We start from the raw sequence: 19,161 nt of genomic DNA, 5'->3' as shown, positions 1-19,161 counted from the left end.
TGGAAACTAATAATTTTTGTTTTATTTATCCTTGTTTTCCTCATATCTTCTGAGTTAGATAAGGAAAAAGAATCATTTGGCGATCTTCAATAAATGTGGAACTCAATTCGAGAAATACTTTTGTTATCTAACAACAAATTCAAATGAATCTGAAGTCGAGGCATGAAATTTTCTTTATTCAGCATTGAATATCAATTATTATTTTTTACAGAAGAAAAAAAAAAGATTTTTAGATACAGATTGCTTCTCAATTGGTAGAGAAATTAAGTGAATAGAATCCAATCGGGCTTCGTCTTCGACCGACGCCACCAATCCATCAAAACAATGGCTGATTTACCTCTGCAACCAGGCGTTCATCAGCTGCACATGCACCGGATCTCCGAAGCATTGGGCTCTCACCAGGCAGAAGTGGGTGCAGAATCCCACCGCCGACATCACCCGGGTGGTGTTGAGGATGTAGCAGGCGGCGCAGTCCATGCCGCGGCCCTGCACCACTAGCGCCCACGTCTCGTGACTGTCACATCCGCCGGCGCCGATCGCGCTGTCTTCCTCGTCCTCCCCATCCCCTTCTAGCCGCTCCACGAGGATGACGGCGTCGGGCGCGCTTCTCGTCCTCTCCCACCGCTTCTTGATCCGCGGCCAGCGCTCCGGGAACGCCTCTTCCTTAACCAGCCTCAATCCCGAAGCGCCGCCGCAGTCGGAGAAGATGTGCATCAAAAAGGGCTCATTTTCGATGTTCCGCACGATCTGCAATGTCGATCGCTCGATAGGTCAGGAAAACTTCAGGAAAGATAAACGAAACAAAATTACCCGATTCAATCGAGATGCCTACCTCTCCGATCGAATCCATAATCCACTGCTCCAGCTTCTCGGGGGTGGCACGAGCCCTCTCCTCTTCCACCGCCTTGTTGAAGTAAAGCGGCGGTGGCCGCGTCGAGACAGAAAGATCCCGCCTTTCCGACGAGAGGCGGTCCGCCGTCGCGACGGTGCTCCTCGAGATCGTCAGACTCGCCTCTGCGCACATCCTCCTCCTCCTACGAGACGTCAATCGGGCACCGAGACGACAGCAGAGCGAGGGACCTCCTCGTTTCTCCATCAACAGAGGTAGTTCCCTCGCCGTGGCCACGGAACGGAGATCGAAGCCACAGGAGGAGGACGTCATCGGTGGAGCTCGATCAATTGAATGCAGAATTATAGATTCGAAGCCGCCGTCGCCCTCTCGGCGTTCAATAAATAAAGAGGCGGAAAGTAATGGGAGGAATCGGTCGGGAGGAGGCGGGCGTTGGGACAGTCAAAGAAACGAACTGCACCACCGCGTCCGCCTTCCGATCCCGACCCAGGCCAAACGCCTTTTTTTTCTCGTGCTTTATCCGACGTGGCACCGCCTGGTCTGATCGCCTGCGGCCTCTAAACTGAATGTCCGTGTGGACGCTGTGTAAACTGGTTATGTTTTCAACGTGGCGATCTCTGAATGGGTAGTTATGCTGTTTGGAATTTGGAAGATGACATTGCATCCGAGATGTGTGGGAGGACCTGCGCATGCACGTTCCCGCACGCGGACGGCTCGCACTCGGCCTCGAGTCGCGCCAAACCGGAACGTTGCGGAGGCCAACGCGGCGCCCACGTGTCAAGTTATCATTAGGGCAATTAAGCGAGGGTTACCGACATTAGTTTGGATCGAATCGCCGACCATGGGAAGGCTGGGAAGCCAATCGCTCAGCCCAGCGGCGGAGCAGCGAGCGTCGCCGGGGAACTGGGTGATGTTCGCCAGTCGTTCGTCCTCGTTCTCTCCTTCGGGATGGAGCGCTTCCCTTTTCTGAGATTTATCCCTCCTCTTTTCCCTCAGCCAGTTATTGGGTCGGTGACCCTATATTGTCGATTCCCTTTCTTGAATAGCAGAAACGCTTGCGCCGGTAACTGTTCTTAGCAAGTGTATGGACTAGCTGATCAAAATCATTTTTCTTTTTTATAATTCTAGGGTTTCTGTCTTGATAATTTTGAGATTTTTTTCTTCTTATGATTCTTTGTTTACACAGCTGGGATGCAACACTGGAGGTGCTAGGAGAAATTTTGGCAAAACCGTATGTTTCTACCTCCCTGCAATTAGTGTACATTTTGTTTGTGTTACTGAGTAGTTAATTTGATGATTTCTGAAAGAAATCCAGCAGGGTTACAGATGCATCCATGTAAATAATTAGATTGTTGATACTTGTGTGTTTTCCAGTTTCAGGGGTATTTTCCTTTGTAGGGATGACAGTAGGAGAAAATTATTGATGTCTTTTCTTAAACTGAGATATGATTGTATGATGGATTCCTTGCTTATGGTTTACAAATTGGAGTAAATCATTGAACAACTACACGCGGATACAAACAAGTAGTGGATATTTTAAAATTTGGAATGACATGACACAACAAGTTATATCCATTGAAAGTGTTACGTCTTGCAAAAAAAAATGATAGAATAACAATATAATCAGAAAAACAAAATGGATTATTCTGGTGATAATACATGAGATAGGTTAATACTGTTTGATATTTATTGTGTTTATAGACTTATAACAGCTGATTAAGCTTGTATGTTGGCTAAAGAAGGTAAGGAATTCATGTTAACAGTAGTTAGTCTATTCTTTGATTTCCAAGTCTTCAAGATTCTTTGGCTTTGGTATCTGAAGAACTTTTGCTAGAAGCCAAGAACTGACCAGGTGCGTGGCTGTTTAAATGGGTCGGAAAATGTTGACTTTGCCAATAAATGGAAATTTATTTTCATTGAGACAGATTGTTAGGCTAGAAAATTAAAACATGGTTAGTTTTGCATTCAGTTTTTGTATTTGGTCCTTCATTTGTTGGATTAGATGGTGATAGTTAGGTGAGCTGTCTTAAGGTAACAAGATGGTACATGGCTAGGGTGGGCTAGGTTTTATTTTTTTGTATTTTAAGAAAAGATTCAAATTATATTGAAATTCATAAACTTAAAATTTTCAGACACAAATTGAAATTAATAAGCTTCAAATCACCACAAATAAAAAATAAAAATCTTTTTCCTTTTTGAATACTATAAAAATCAATCAAATAGTTCATTCAGATTATTTTCTTCACAAATTTACGTTTTTAAATATATATATATATAGTTTTATGTATATCCATAACATTGAATTTTGGTTTTATTGGGTTTTCAGGTTTCAAACCTGAAACTCAATAGAAACTGAAAATTTTCTTTTATTATCAAATTAAGACATCGTACCATAATTTCCCATAAAAATAGAATTACATCAAGAATTAGTTATAAATCCTTACCTTTTTAACTGAGAGCTTTAAGTATTTATGATCATTTTTCCAAAAGGATAGAGAGATTGAGAGAGATATTTTACGTATAATACAAGCAAGATGGTTGAAATGAAGGAGAGCGTCCGATGTTTTATGTGATCGTAAAGTATTTCTAAAACTTAAAGGGAAGTTCTAAAAAATGACGGTTAGACTTGTTGTGTTATATAAAGTTGAATGTTGGGCTATGACTCGAGCACGTGAGCAAAAGATGAGAGTTGCAGAGATGAGGATGTTAAAGTGGATGTGTGGACATACAAAGATAGATAGGATAAGAAATGAAAATATTAGAGAGAAAGTTGGGTTGCATCTATTGAGGGAAAACTCTGGAGACATGTTTAAGATGATACATACATGTACTTAGACGATTAATAAATGTTTTTATTAGGTGATATGGATGTTAAAATTACATAATTTGCAAACCATATACCTCCGGCCATCGTTTTTTATCAAGGAAGACGATTGCAACAAAATTTGATGCTTCCGGCCCTTTCTCCACACAGAAATGATGGTGTATCTTTGTCTCAAGAAGAAGACACGAGAGGAGTAAGAACAGGGACCAAATTTATAGCATGCTCCAATATTCTGCCATCATAGAAATTTTGGAAGCAAGGGAAGGTAGTTACAGCGGTTTTTGGAATCGTTTCAGTTGCTGGAATTGTTTTCACATTCCAAATACATAGACCAATAATTGATTGGTTGTTCCATGGCCAATGGAGTCAAATTTAACCAACATTCTCCCACTTGGTCTATGTATATCCACTGTATAACAACATTAACATATGGATCATGGCGACAATTCCTCTAAATATGCGTATTATCATCCATGTATCACAATATGTTACACTTCTCAATATCAACCCCAAACCAAATTAAAATAAACCCAATGTTTATTGTGGTCCAATCAATAAATATGTATACAACTCAAGAGAAAAATATCCAAACTAAATAAGAGTTTCATTAAAGAAACAAAAAACATTACATTATGGAACTAAGTCCCATACGCTCTATATGATCCCTGAAACCCTTTGGTGGCATGCCCTTAGTCAGAGGATCCGCGATCATCAATTCAGTGCTTATGTGTTCAATAACCACTTTCTTTTCTTTAACACGCTCTCTTATGACAAAGTACTTAATGTCGATATGTTTACTACGACTACCACTTCTATGGTTCTTAGCCATAAATACAGCAGCTGAATTATCACAATATAATGTCAGAGGCTTTGAAATAGAGTCCACAACTCGAAGCTTAGATATGAAACTCTTCAACCATACACCATGCGAGGTTGCTTCAAAACAAGAAACGAACTCAGCCTCCATAGTGGAAGTAGCAATCAAGGTTTGTTCCATGACACAACCCCATTGGCTAACATAAACACATAACCAGATGTTGATTTACGTGAATCAATACAGCCAGCAAAGTCTGCGTCACTGTATCCAATGACTTCCAACTTCTCAGTCCGTCTATACATGAGCATATAATCCTTGGTTCCTTGAAGGTATCTCATAACCTTCTTTGCAGCCCGCCATTGGTCAACATCTGGATTACTCTGATATCTCCCAAGCATTCCAACAACAAATGCAATGTCAGGCCTAGTACAAACCTGAGCATACATAAGGCTTCCAACAGCTGAAGCATATGGAATGGTTTTCATTTGTTCCTGTTCGAGCTTATTTTTAGGGCACTGATTCAAATTGAATCTATCACCTTTCACAATGGGTGCTACACTTGGTGAACAATCCTTCATTCGAAACATCTCTAGAACTTTGTTGATATAGGTCTCTTGAGACAAACCCAAAATGTCTCTAGATCTATATCTATGAATCTTTATGCCAATAACATAAGATGCGTTACCCATACCCTTCATATCAAAGCTCTTAGAAAGAAATTGTTTTACCTTATATAGCAAACCCTTATCATTAGTCGCTAACAAAATATCATCCACATATAGTACAAGAAAGCAAATCTGGCTCCCACTAACCTTCTGGTATATACAAACATCCATAATATTTTTTTCAAAACCAAATGAAGTAATAACATCATGAAATTTTAAATACCAATGACGAGAGGCTTGTTTTAAACCATATATGGACTTATTTAACTTGCAGACTAAATTCTCACCACTACTAGAGGAAAATCCTTCTGGTTGTTTCATATAAACCTTTTCCTCTAGATCACCATTGAGAAATACTGTTTTCACATCCATCTGATGCAGCTCTAAATCAAAATGAGCTACTAATGTCATGATCACACGGAATGAGTCTTTCTTAGATACAGGAGAAAAGGTATCCGTGTAGTCTATCCCTTTCCTCTGAGTAAATCCTTTGGCAACAAGTCTAGTCTTATGTCTCTCAATGTTGCCTTTTGAGTCTTTCTTAGTTTTAAAGACCCATTTACAACCAATGATTTTTACATCATTAGGAAACTTGACAAGATCCCAGACTTTGTTAGATGTCATAGAATCCATTTCTTCTTTCATGGCTTTGTACCATAAGTCAGATACATTAGAACTCATGGCTTGTGAAAACGTTTCAGGATCATTTTCGGCTCCAACATTGTAGTCACATTCTTGTAGATACACAACATAATCATCAGAAATTACTGATCTCTTAGTCCTAGTAGATCTCCTCAACGTTGCATCAACACTCGCCTGTGCTAGATCATGTTGCTCAACAAATTGTTCAACAATTTCAGGTATTTGCTGAACCTCGGGGTCTACTGAATTTGGATCAACAGTTTGTGGAACCTCTTGGACATGTTGCTCAATATGCGCATGAACACAAGGCGCATTATGAACTATAACAATTGGACTACTAGTTGAAGTGGAGCATTGAGTATCTTGATGATCTTTCCCAAGACCAAGGTCTTGAAAACGATCACTCCCACTGATTAAATCATTTTCAAGAAATTTGGCATTTCTTGATTCTATAAACCTAGTGCTGCGAGAAGGACAATAAAATATATATCCCTTGGATCTTTCGGCATAACCAACAAAATATGCACTTAAGGTCCTCGGGTCTAACTTCCTTTCATGTGGATTATAAATCCTCACCTCGGTTGGACAACCCCAAACACGTAGATGTCGTAAACTCGGTTTCCAACCTTTAAACAATTCAAAAGGTGTCTTTTGGACAGCTTTGGTTGGAACTCGGTTTAATATGTACGTCGCCGTCTTTAGGGCTTCAGTCCATAAGGACCTAGGAAGTTTGGAGCTAGCAAGCATACTCTTAACAATGTCCATTAAAGTTCGATTTCTTCTCTCAGCTACACCATTTTGATATGGAGAACCAGGTAAGGTGTATTGGGCAACAATCCCACAATCTTGAAGAAACTTTGCAAATGGACCGGTTGCTTGTCCACTCTCAGTGTATCTACCATAGTACTCTCCTCCTCTATCAGATCTTACGATCTTAATTTGTTTGTCACATTGTTTCTCTACTTCAGCCTTAAAATTTTTGAAAGCATCAAGTGCTTCACTTTTGTTGTCTAATAAGTAGAGATACATGTAACGTGAATAGTCATCAATAAAGGAGATGAAGTACTTGTCACGGTATGATTCTAAATCAAGACTACAAATGTCTGTATGAATTATTTCTAACAATTTAGAACTCCTCTTGGCACCTTTCCTTGACTTGTTGGTCTGCTTACCTTTAGTGCAGTCTATACAAGTACTAAAATCGATCCAATCAAGAGCACTAAGTACTCCATCATGTACCAACCTCTTAATTCTTTCAATGGGGATATGACCTAATCTCCTGTGCCACAAATTAGAGGAACTCTCATTAATAACACATCGTTTAACACCAACATGCATAGAAGAATAGTGATTATCATTTTCTAAATTAAGACGAAAAAGACCATCAGACAATGTACCACATCCAATAATTTCAGATTTATAAGAAATACTGAAAGATGAATTTGAAAAATTAAAGGAATATCCAACAGATACAAGTCTTGAAATCGAAATTAGATTCCTAGCAAAACCAGGAATATAAAATGTCTTTTCCAAACTTAAAATAAAACCACTATCTAAAACAAGCTTGCAAATGCCGATGACTTCCACATGTGAGGACATTTTGTTTCCAGAATAAATGTAACACTCACCTCCCACTGGTTTTCGTAGGTCTTGTAAGCCCTGCAAGGAGTTGGTAACATGAATTGAAGAACCAGTGTCAATCCACCATGTGTCATGAGTAACATCAATCATGTTAGATTCATAACAAACAAAAGAGAGTTGAGTACCTTTCTTGTCAAGCCACTGTTTGAACTTGGTGCAATCTTTCCTTAAATGCCCTTTCTTCTTGCAGAAGAAACATTTGGAACTTTTCTGAATGCCCCTTTTGGCAGGAATCTTGCCCTTGTCCTTGGCTTGAAATATCTTCTTCTTTCCAGGTGTAGTCAAATTTACCTTCTCACCCTCTTCCATAGCAAGTCTACCCTCCTCTTGAACACACATGGCCATAAGTTCATTAATTGACCATTTCTCTTTGTGTATTATAAGAGATTTTAAATGGGGTATATTGCGATGGTAAAGTGTTGAGAATGTAATGCACTAGGAAAGAGTCGGACATCTCAACCTCAAGTCTCTCCAATTGAGCCGCAATGTCCCTCATCCTCATAATGTGGTCACGTACACCGTGTATCCCACTTAGCTTCATGGATGAGAATTGGTGAATTAGGGTGCTAGCTAAAGCCTTGTCTGAAGACACAAATTGATCATCGATTGCCTTCAGTAAGTCACGGACATTGTCATAATACTCAAGGGAACCCCTAATGCCATCTGAGATCTTGGTCTTTATGAACATTATTGAGAGGCGATTAGATCGCTCCCATTTTTCATAAAGAGCAATCTTTTCAGGAGGCGGTTCATCCTTCCTTATGGCATAATCAACACCCTTGCACCCTAAATGAAGGAGAGTTCTCTCCTTCCAAATTTTATAATTGTCCCCTCAGAGCTCAGGAATATCACATATCATATCAGAGAAATTAGCAGGCTGACAAACTACAAAACAAAAAAATTAATCATACTCATGTTATAAAATTTGAAGCTAATTAAACAACATGACATATCTACCAATGTAAAATATGTCTAAAATATGAATCTACTGACATAAAACTTGCCTGTGGGCCAAAGCATTAATTCAATTAGATTCATAAAATAATATGATAAAATTATCAAATCATTTCTAATTCTTGTGGGTAAATTAGAAAACATATAGTTGATATTTTATCCAAAGCAAGCACATAAAATATAATAAATTTTCCTGTGGGATAAAATTTATTACATCTTATATAATGAATTAAAATTTCAATATCATCCTACACAATTTTTATCCAAATCAATTACATAAAATATAATAAATTTACCTGTGGATAAAATTTATTACATTTTATATAATGAATTAACATGTCACAATGATTCTATAATTAAATATAATTAATTGCCCATATCATGCAGTAAAATCGAGAGGATAATTAATAAGGTCAAAATAAAACTAACATGCAGCCTAATAAGAAATTAAACAGAATGAAAAGTTTTTTTTTTTAATAATCAAAGATGTGATAAATTTCTGCCCTATTCCCAACTTCACGACGCCGACATTGCTCGCCGACCATGCCAGCCGCTGCAACGCCTGCAACCTGCCCTCACCAGCAGCCTCGCGATGTGATGGCTTCGTCGACGCCCCGCGATGCGATGCGATGGTTTCGCCGGCGCCAGCAGCGTTCCAAAATGCAGAAATTGCGATTTGGGACAAAGGATTGGTGGGGAAAGAAACTCAAAGTTCAATAACAGGTAAGTGCCTTTGTAAAGCACCATCTTTATTGACTTTGCAAGGAAGAATTAGAGGCAGAAGCAGTAATTTCAACTACGGCTAAGCATAAAAATGAGGTAGAGGTAGTATTGCTCCGATACCAAATGTTAAAATTACATAATTTGCAAACCATATACCTCCGGCCATCGTTTTTGATCAAGACGACTGCAACAAAATTTGATGCTTCCGGCCCTTTCTCCACACAGAAATGATGGTGTATCTTTGTCTCAAGAAGAAGACACGAGAGGAGTAGGAACCAGGGACCAAATTTATAGCATGCTCCAATATTCTGCCATCATAGAAATTTTGGAAGCAAGAGAAGGTAGTTACAGCGGTTTTTGGAACCGTTTCAGTTGCTGGAACTATTTTCACATTCCAAATACATAGATCAATAATTGATTGGTTGTTCCATGACCAATGGAGTCAAAATTTAACCAACAATGGAACTATGATAAATATGCACATTAAACGAGGAAGAGAAAGATAAAAAAAAATTTAGTTAGCAATAATAAAATAAGATAAAATTTATTTAAATATAGATGATGATATAATAGGGGATAGAGCCTAATGACGTAGAAGGATCCATATAGCCGATCCAACTTAGTGGGATAAGATTTGGTTGTTGTTGTCGTAGTAATATTATCAAATCAAGACCAAATTGACATATTTAATTCTTCATTAGTATGCTTTGATTGTTTATTTTGATTTCAAGTTCTGATTTCGGATGCCAATCTATTCAGATGGTGAAGCGTGATGACTGCTGAATGAAGATGGCACTCAGCGTAAACAAAGGCGCATAACAAGCAAGCCCCTAGAATTGCGACCTGGCGTCTGCCTCATGTGGTAGTCTTTGACAATCCTCTAAGTAACTTGTTTGCTTTTAAATTTTACAACATCATCAGATGAATTTCAAATTTTACAGCATTCTTCTCCTTAGTATCGAGGAAGAGTGAAGAGATAGCTGGTTGGTGGATACATCATGAATCAAAACTGGAGTACGCATTGTTTATTGTCATCAGTCCTACCAAAATCAAACCCTGCAAGCATTCGACAAACTTGACGTAGGGAAGTTGCTTGGTTATACATTTTTCTTTACATCCGTACATGGAATAGTTAATTAGCCTACATGTGTACACTCATCTCTAGTCTCAAAACATAAGAGCTGAGCAGAACACAAATTATACTCATCCCGATTTCATATTCATTGCTCAGGCTCACTTCAGTTGCTAGAGCAACCCCATTTGTTTGACATCTGACGATTCAAGCCGCGCTTTTAGCATTGCCAACTGACCTTTCACACTTAGATCAATAACATGAGATCCATCACTGCAGTAGCTGATGACGAACCCTGCAATCAATGATGGATCGATGGAGTTTTCGAGTCTCAATTCCTGGAATCCAGTAAGCCTCTGCATCTTCTTAGATATCAGCTCAATTTGCCTCTCGTCCAATTTCACAGCTGAAGAGACAGAAACAACAAGAACATGATCACTGGGCTTGAAGCGGCCACTGTCACCCTCTTTGCTTACTTCTTCCAACAAACCCTGCACGGAACTTGTACTCAAGGGATGAAATTCCAATATGTCATTCGTCTGATCAGTTTGATAGAGGGACTGGGCTAGTGGAATTGTGTTCCTGGCAGAGGGCTTCTTTGTTGTCGCTTTGAGAGAACTAGTTCTGCAAAATGGCAGAGTCATTTGCAGCTTCTGACAGCCATCTAGTGAAGATGAACGTTTCAGGGGTAATGCTGGTTGCCGAGTTGCACTGATGGATTGGTTTAAGATGCTCATCTGCACAGCCAGAATCAGTAGCCAGAAACCCTGCAAACTACTGAATCACATGGGCATCCACTGTGATTAAATTGCGAATTGTGTGAAAAGCATGGAGCAGGGAAAAGTAACAAGAATTAAGCAGAGAAAGATGAACCTGTAGGAGGAACGGATTTGAGTTAACTGGATCAACAGCAACAGAAGAAGAAAGAGTACGGAGTTTTAAGGCAATGGTTTTGGAGACGACAGGTTAGCGAGTGACGGAGTTGGTAGCCACAGAAGCGCCATCTTCTTCTGCTGCTGCTTGTGGCCACCCGCTGAAGCGCCCTCTCTATCTTATCTCTTCAATACACATATTTGCAAATAACTCCATCACAAAATTGGCCGACAGCAGGGTTTTTATTTATTGAGGCGAGGGATTAATTTGGGCACCTTGCGTGGAAGCCTCAATTTATTATAACAAAAAAAAAAATAAAATAGTAATAAAGAGGATTCATCTCTTGTCACTGTGGATAAGATCTCTCCATCTTCTCCAAATTGCACACTATCATGCACAAGCCATTGAACACTTAAAACAGTCTGATACCTATGGAAACTAAATTATCCTCCGAACTAAGCTGCATCAACTGCCACCGTAAACTCTGACAAAAAAACACTGCAAAATTTAGCAACATAAATTATCTCTGATGGCTTATAATTTTAATTTGTAGCAGCTTTGTCACTGCACAATGCAGATCTTGATGACGGAAGCAATGCCAGTGCGATGGAGGGCAACGACGGCGTCACCGTGATTGCATAGTCCCTTCGCCACTGCCGACTTGAGCGCTGCCTCCAATATCTCGTCAGTGGACTCCGAGTCGGTGGCCTTGGCCGAGCCCTCCGCCAGCAGCGGCACGAGCCCCCTGTGGATGAGGCTGTGCCTTGCGGGGCTCTCGTCGCTCACACTCCAGTCGAACGAGTCCGTCGTCAGCGTTGGCACCACCACCGATAGCACCGGCACCCGCGGCCGATACTTGGCCACCAGCTTGGCGGTGGTCCCGCCGCGTGTCAAGACCACGATCAGCACCGCCTTGGCCTTGTTGGCCATGCGCACGGCGGAGGACGCGAGGCTCTCCAGTGGGCTCATCGGCAGCGGCGCCGACCGTATCATCTGCTTGAAAATGGCCGCGTAGTCGAGGGACGACTCAGCCTCCACGCATATCCGGGCCATGATCCGGACAGCGAGCTCCGGGTATGCGCCGGCGGCGCTCTCACCACTGAGCATTACGCAGTCACTTCCGTCGAGGACGGCGTTGGCGACGTCTGTGGCCTCGGCGCGGGTAGGGCGAGGGGACTTGATCATGGACTCGAGCATTTGGGTGGCTGTGACGACGGGCTTCCCGGCGAGGTTACACTTGTAGATCATCATTTTCTGGGCGAGGAATATCTTCTCCACGGGAATCTCCATGCCAAGATCACCGCGAGCAACCATGAAAGCATCGGTCTCCTTCAATATTTCGTCGAAATTTATGACGCCTTCCTGGTTCTCCACCTACAATGAGCAGATAATCGTCAACAACTAGTTGCAGTTTTGGAGTCAAACAGCCACTGCATGGTAAAGTTCTGACCTTTGACATGAGCTTGATGGCTTTCGCATGAGGCCCAAGAACCTCCCGCACAGTGACAAGATCAGATCCTTTGCGCACAAACGACAGCGCGATCATGTCGATCTTGTTGGGAACGCCCCAACCCAGAATATCTTCCTTGTCCTTCTCCGTCAGCGTGGGGAGATCCACCATGACGCCGGGCAGGTTGACGTTCTTCCTCTCGCCGAGCTTTGCCGTGTTCTCGCACCGGCATCTCACGGTTCCGGCAGCAGGGTCACATGATAGCACGGTCAGGGTTATCGTGCCGTCCGCACACAGGATGGTGTTTCCTGGTTTCAGGTCTACCGGAAGCTTTTTGTAACTCATGGAGATGCTGTTCTCGTCGCCCTTGATGCTGTAATCTGTGCTGATGGTGATTTCATTACCCTCCGTGAGTTGTATGGGTTTGCCATCCTTCAGAAAGCCAGTGCGAATCTCAGGACCCTGTCGAAAATAAAAGGCAAGCTGGTGAGAAAAGCCGTGTGTAGAACAAAATAAACCTTCCAAACTCACTTCCAAATAAACCAAAGAAAGCACATACAGGGGAAAATCTTTTAATAGCATTAATACATATCTGCTATATTAACCACTAATTAGCAATAAAGTACAGATTAAAACAATCAAACAAATCATTCAACAAGACAAGAACTCCAATTAGTGAATAGATTGCAAAAGAGAAGAACAATCACAGAATGAGCATGCTAAATGTCAGGAAATAAGAAAAGAAGAGATTATTGCAGTATATAGATGAGCCCTTGTTACTTTCGTTTGGTGTTGCTCTGTTTCTAAACTGATTGCAGAGTAGAATATATCATCCAAATGTTCAGTCTTTTACCATTAGTTTGCATCATAGATGATGGAAATGTGCAGAATTAGATTGCATGGCAGCAAGTGGAAATGAGATGCGGTAGATTGTAGTGTACAGTTTGCCTGGCCGAAATTTATGAAAGAAATCTCTATCGATGATTTCTTTCATTTTTCTGCACCAGTATTAGAAAGGAGAATGGCACATTTTAAATTAACTTAAGTAACAACAAATAAAAGATAACATGACAAGTTCTTGTCGGTTCGCCATAATTCTGCTTCTTTACTAAACCTGATCAGAATAATGACGCTGTAATTAGTTTAGTTAGGTGAAACGAAAGCTAAATAACTCCTTGCAAAGAGCTTTAGAAAGAGCAGAAACGCAGCAGAATGCAGTCCAAACAGTAGAACCTCCACAAGTGATAAACATTGCTCAATAGAGAAATGTAGTTAGATTACAGGTATACGACGACAAAGATTTCTAATGTTACGTGAAAGGATGCCCAAGAAAAAACTCAATATTTAAAAAACATTCGAATTTCTTGCCAGGATACTTGGGGTGGAAAGGGAGAAGGACAAAAGATAATAGAAATTGTCATCATCGTAATTCCAAATCTTGTTATCCAACTGATTGGGATGTCAACATCGATTAGGGTCAATCTAGTATGCACTTTATGAGTTCCATGAAATTCATAAATTTCAAAAATGCAAACTCAAAATATATGAGCAGAAATTAGAGGACGGTTACTCATCAAAATAACAAGTTAAGAAATTAGGGTCGAGAGCAGGAAAATGAGACCTTGGTATCGAGCATGACGGCGCACAAGATCCCAGTGTTTTGCATGGCGATTCTGAGGTTGTCGAGGGTTTCCCTGTGATACTCGTGCGTCCCGTGAGAGAAGTTGAATCTAGCGACGTTCATGCCGGCGCGGAGCAATTTCTCCAGCATCGCCACAGACCTCGACGCCGGTCCAAGCGTGCACACGATCTTCGTCTTCGGCAAGCGCCCGTCGTCGGGCAGTTCCTTCAGGATCCCTTCGATGTCGTCGTTCGCCATCCCCCTGCAAAAATGCCTAAGCGAAAATTCACATCAACGGAAGAAGCGATCATCCCCAGCCCAAATAATAATAACAATAATAAGCCAAAAATTTTGATTTCAAACAAAAAAGATCGATTTCGCCATCATTGCCTCCATTAGAGATCCACAAAGGAACAGCAAAGATCGAAACGTTACCTTCCACTTGCAGAGATCAGCGAGCGAGCGAGCGACCGACCGCCTTCAGCGTAGCTTGTTCTGAGAGGAGGAGAGGACACCCATTTTAAGGGGGCCGGTAAGGGTATGAAGAAAAAATGCACGGGCACGATTCCCCTCAGACAACGTGATCGAGCAATACAAGCCGTCGGATAAGCACAGTTGTGAAGCTCTGATTAAGTGCAAATTCAACACTCCCTTTCCACCCACAATGTACCTACTCAATAAGCGGAAAAAACAATGATCCAACCAGTCCCACATAGACGGGCGAATCGGGGCGGCGGGTACTTTTTGAATTAGGAGGTGGCCGCTGGTTTAGGGATACTGCGGCGACGGGTGGCCGGCGATGGAGATGCGTGATTCGCACGCCAAATAATATTTTAGTAATTAAAGAATATTCCGGAGACTATATATATAGTCTATGTGCTCTCTCGGACACTCTGAAAAAGCTTCTGGAAAAGGAAACGCAGTGGTTTTTTCCGGATCGGACCGACTGGTTCGGCGGCTACCTCAATTTGATTGCTCTGAATTTCGTCGCCGGTTATAGATGGAGGTGGGAATGGTGTGGGCCCGCCGTCATGGGGGCGAAGACCTGAACGTGAAGGTGTGCCCGGCCGCCGTTTGACTCCGTATCTGAATAGTAAGTATACTTGGCTCAAAGTTGGCGGAGGAATGCCCGTGCCGTTTCCAAATTTGGTCGTTGACTTTAATTAACTAAAATCGTCGGTTTTGCCACTCAACTTTACGATGATACATATTTATGATAAATTAAAATTAGAAAAAGTCAACTAATGTACAGGCATATTTGAGTTCGTTTATCATGTGAGGGTTATAATATCTAAATGCTATTACAAATATAATACCTATGCTCAAAGAATTCCGATAAAATTTTATATAAAAAAATTAAAAAAAATAAAAGTTTAGATATGAAAAATAAAAATAAATAAATAGATAATGAAATCCATAAATAACCAATATAATTATGAAACGGAACGATTTCTCAATACCGAAACTATGAGTGGAAAGAATTTGTAAATTTTTACATATATGAATATCTATCAACTGATTTCGATCTCAATACTTTTATATTATTAAAAAAAATGAATAGTTAAGCTTTTTCTGATATCAAAGGAATAATTTTTAATAGGATGAGAATCCATGTAGCTCTCGATATGTGCGTACTAAAGAAAACATCAAAAGGAGCTAAAGTTGTTCCACAATGTCTCTTCTATTTTCAAGTCATTAGGTTGCAATGAAACAAAAAACGGAGTAAAAAAATAAAACATAAGAAAAATAGCAGCTTGGACTAATTTTACTAGTTTTGAAATTGCCCTGATCTACTCGTGATAGTTCAATTGTGTTTAACGTAATAAATACAATAGTTCTTAATTTCACTTATTTAACAATTGACACGAGTTTTAAAATGAAAGGGAAAAAAAAACAATAACAACGTGCAAAATCGTTGTGATGAACAGTTATAAATAGAGGATGACTGGAACAACTGCACGAGGACTCTGTATAGAAACCTTCATAAAACTCCACTCTTTTCGAGTGAGTTGGAAGATATAAGAGAAAAATGCCAAAAATAAGAGAAAAACTCCACTCTTCTATTACTTGTTGACCATGTTGGATACAAGAGGCCAAAAATAATTACTAACAATATTGTTGTATTTAGGAAAATAACTAACTTTGTTTTTGTGTTTTACAAATAAAAAGTATCAACATACAGAACCCTCTTTTTTAGTGACACACAAAGAGAATATAAAAGAAAGTGAACTTTTTAAAAGCATGAAAAAAATTCTTAAAAAATCCTGTTTGGCTTCAAGATCAGTGAAAACATGTTTGATATCTTCTTCTTGATTGAGCGTCGATCAGTTTCGATTGCTGTACATATCTCATTCTCGGGCGATGTGTTCCGACCCCTGATCTCACTGTCATTGATTCAGTATTCGGTGTCAGAACTTTGACAGACCTAGCAAATTAATCTTGTTCTATCCGAAATTCATGGACGTAATATTTCACGCTATCTCCCCAGTCCATTTTTGGAGATAAAAACGCCTTATGTGATCAAGAGCAGCCGTATTTGTCAATCCAATCAGAGCATTAAAGTTAGGCAGATTTTTCAAAGGCCGCTTCTGTTTTTTTCCAATAAATTTCTCTATATTCTGTTCCATAAATTTTTGTTCTTAGAATCGATTTAAAAAAAACAATATTTTTTTTATCTGGATCCGTATAATTTATTTTACTTGCATCGAGCAACCACACGATCGAACAATTGTTCGTCGACAAGAAGTTGTTTTCAATGCAAAATCTTGTAACACAATCCTAGTTAGAATTCTGGATTTTCAAATCGAAACAATGTGATGTATAATCCGCGATACGCTTCTCCAATCAGTGACATAAAGACCAAAAAAAAAAAAGAAAACAGAATCGATGGAATCGATCAATCGGTAAGAATCTGTGTCTTCTTCCTTGCGGCGAACACTTGCAAGGTTCCATCCGTCCCGCCGGCGGCGAGCGCGCCGCTGTCGCCGTCAGCTGCCAGCTGCCTCCAGCTCACCGCCCCGACGAACCCGTTCTGGTCGCTCCTGGCCTCCGTCCGCCGCCCGAATCCTTGCACCCAAATCGGGTCCGCCCAGCGGAGGTCGTACACGAAAACCTCGTCGCTCTCCGACCCGCATCCGATGAGCCCCGCGCCGCGCCACACTGACATGCCGACGAAGCTCCGGGCGTTCGCGTGGCCGCGGTATTCCCGCACCTGCCTCCCCTGCTCCCACTCCCACAGCCGGTGGGTCCCGTCGGTCCCCGACGTGACCAGGCGGCTCCCCCCCTGCGCGAAGCGCGCGTACGTCACCGCCCGCTCGTGCCCGCCCAACGCGGCCACCGGGCCCGCCGCCGCCGCACGGATGTCGAACACGTACGCGCGGCTGTCGGCGCTGCCCGCCGCGACCCACGGCCCGCCTTCGGGGTCGAACTCCACGCAGCAGACCGGACCGTCGGCGCGCATGACGGCGGCCGCGCATCCGCTGCCGCCGCACCGCGGGTCCCACAGCTGCACGGTTCCGTCGTCGGACCCGGACGCGCCGAGCTCTCCGCGCGCCGAGTAGTCCACGCTCCACACGCGGCGGCCGCCGTGCTCGTCGCGCTCCAGCACCGCCGCGCTCCGCTCCACATCGTACTCGGTGACCACGCCGTCATAGTCTCCCGACCCGATGATGCGGCCGTCGGATCCGGGCCGCCACCGCAGGCTGCTGAGCTTCGCCGGCGAGCAGATGCAGACCTGGCAGGCGGTGGCGTGGCCATATACGCGAGGCTCGGATTCAGACGAAACCAAACCGGCGAGGCTGTACAACCTTATCTTCCTAGCGATGCCGGCGGTGGCCAACAGCCTGTCGGTGGGGTCGAACTCGACTGCCCCGATGGCATCGGAGGCCTCCGCCGCGGCCGCCGGGTAGACGACAGACGACAAGCGGAAGCACCAGTGGCGCTGAGCTCTCTCTTCAGAGGAGTCGGCAGGGGATTCGTTCATTGTCTTATTTCTAGCCTTTCATAGATTTGTATAATATATATACCGAATTATTATTCATACCATGGTGTCAAAACATCATTGGCGACTATCCGTCCCAAGGGACAATTTCTATTCATACCATGGGAGAAGATAGAACGGACAAATAGATTTTGGTTTGGCCTAATCCTGGCTCGATTCTATTTTTCATGTGCAATGTTAATTTGTTTCTATTTTGATGTAGTTGGGAGCCGTGGTATAAGATCACAAGAAGGACTTCGAACACATGTACAGTGTTGAAGCCACAAATTGGGCTTGTGATATGGAGCTTTCAATGGATTTGCTACCGCGTGGACATCGGGCTTCCACTTCCACCATTATTTCCCACTGGAAATTAAGTCGAACATTCAACTAAAATGCCATTATTCATATGTATTTTAAATTAAGCACCCCTCCTCCCCTAACGACCCTAATCAATTAAGAATGCAATCTTCTTAATTATGTTCTGCTCGTGAGATCAAGGAGGTGGATTTAATGAGAAGTTGCTTGTCTTTTGTTTGTTTGTTTTTTTTTCTTCTTATTTTCTGGCGTTTCAGCGTCTTTGCACAGTATTCTCCATTCGTTCTGTGGTGGTGAGGCTTCAGGAACGTGGGACAACGCGGGCCTGTCACAGCTGCCTCTCGATAAGGATGGAGAGAGCATGCCCCTTTAGAAAGTCCTCTGGTTGTCCTCTGCCTATACATTACGTTGCTTTTCATCCCTTTTATTCGTTAACATTTTTTCAGAGACTTTCCATTAGGATTAGGTGATATGCATCAATGAGTTCGAGTGGTAGCTAGTCTATTATTTTTTTTTTTGGCTTCAATATACTGATCCTAAATTCTCTTTATTACTATTATGTAACAGCAATAAAAACCAGACCTGATCCTAAATTCTCTCTATTGGTATTAGTAAATTCGGCACCAGTCGAAATCAGGGAATTGCTTCCTTTCTTTTCTTGTTGTGGTTCATAAAATGACAAGTGCTACTGTTGGCAAGATTCTAAAGGCCATTGGGGCCTTCATGTGGTGT

The 19,161-nt window shown here is 41.9% G+C and overlaps 4 protein-coding genes across 7 annotated transcripts; all 4 read right to left on the bottom strand.

Moving 5' to 3' along the window:
• Positions 1–159: 159 nt before the first annotated feature.
• LOC122028785 lies at positions 160–1,299 on the bottom strand. The gene is made up of 2 exons (XM_042587676.1): positions 833–1,299; positions 160–747 (listed from the first exon to the last, which is right to left on the bottom strand). Exons 1-2 carry the CDS (start codon positions 1,160–1,162, stop codon positions 334–336), a joined length of 744 nt encoding a protein of 247 aa, XP_042443610.1. The 5' UTR covers positions 1,163–1,299; the 3' UTR covers positions 160–333.
• An 8,818-nt stretch (positions 1,300–10,117) lies between these two features.
• On the bottom strand, positions 10,118–11,329 carry LOC122028787 (ATP synthase delta chain, chloroplastic-like). Of its 3 annotated transcripts, none has more exons than XM_042587677.1 (2): positions 11,062–11,329; positions 10,118–10,985 (listed from the first exon to the last, which is right to left on the bottom strand). In XM_042587677.1, exon 2 carries the CDS (start codon positions 10,923–10,925, stop codon positions 10,362–10,364), a length of 564 nt encoding a protein of 187 aa, XP_042443611.1. In that variant the 5' UTR covers positions 10,926–10,985; positions 11,062–11,329; the 3' UTR covers positions 10,118–10,361. The 3 variants fall into 3 exon arrangements, with proteins under 3 accessions (XP_042443611.1, XP_042443612.1, XP_042443613.1); XM_042587678.1 differs by having other exon boundaries at positions 10,118–10,965; XM_042587679.1 differs by having other exon boundaries at positions 10,118–10,962.
• Positions 11,330–11,337: 8 nt separating this feature from the next.
• On the bottom strand, positions 11,338–14,625 carry LOC122028783 (pyruvate kinase, cytosolic isozyme-like). Of its 2 annotated transcripts, none has more exons than XM_042587673.1 (4): positions 14,568–14,625; positions 14,133–14,406; positions 12,512–12,973; positions 11,338–12,435 (listed from the first exon to the last, which is right to left on the bottom strand). In XM_042587673.1, the coding sequence occupies exons 2-4, from the start codon at positions 14,388–14,390 to the stop codon at positions 11,623–11,625; spliced, it is 1,533 nt and encodes a 510-aa protein (XP_042443607.1). In that variant the 5' UTR covers positions 14,391–14,406; positions 14,568–14,625; the 3' UTR covers positions 11,338–11,622. The 2 variants fall into 2 exon arrangements, with proteins under 2 accessions (XP_042443607.1, XP_042443608.1); XM_042587674.1 differs by having other exon boundaries at positions 14,133–14,394; positions 14,568–14,613.
• A 2,200-nt stretch (positions 14,626–16,825) lies between these two features.
• LOC122029951 (WD repeat-containing protein RUP2-like) lies at positions 16,826–18,157 on the bottom strand. Its single transcript, XM_042589096.1, has one exon. It carries the CDS (start codon positions 18,112–18,114, stop codon positions 17,029–17,031), a length of 1,086 nt encoding a protein of 361 aa, XP_042445030.1. The 5' UTR covers positions 18,115–18,157; the 3' UTR covers positions 16,826–17,028.
• Positions 18,158–19,161: the final 1,004 nt, after the last annotated feature.

This window comes from Zingiber officinale, chromosome 10B (assembly GCF_018446385.1).
Source record: "Zingiber officinale cultivar Zhangliang chromosome 10B, Zo_v1.1, whole genome shotgun sequence".
Taxonomy (NCBI): Eukaryota; Viridiplantae; Streptophyta; class Magnoliopsida; order Zingiberales; family Zingiberaceae; genus Zingiber; species Zingiber officinale.
Note: the sequence above shows the minus strand (reverse complement) of the source record. Positions and strands in the feature narration are given on the sequence as shown.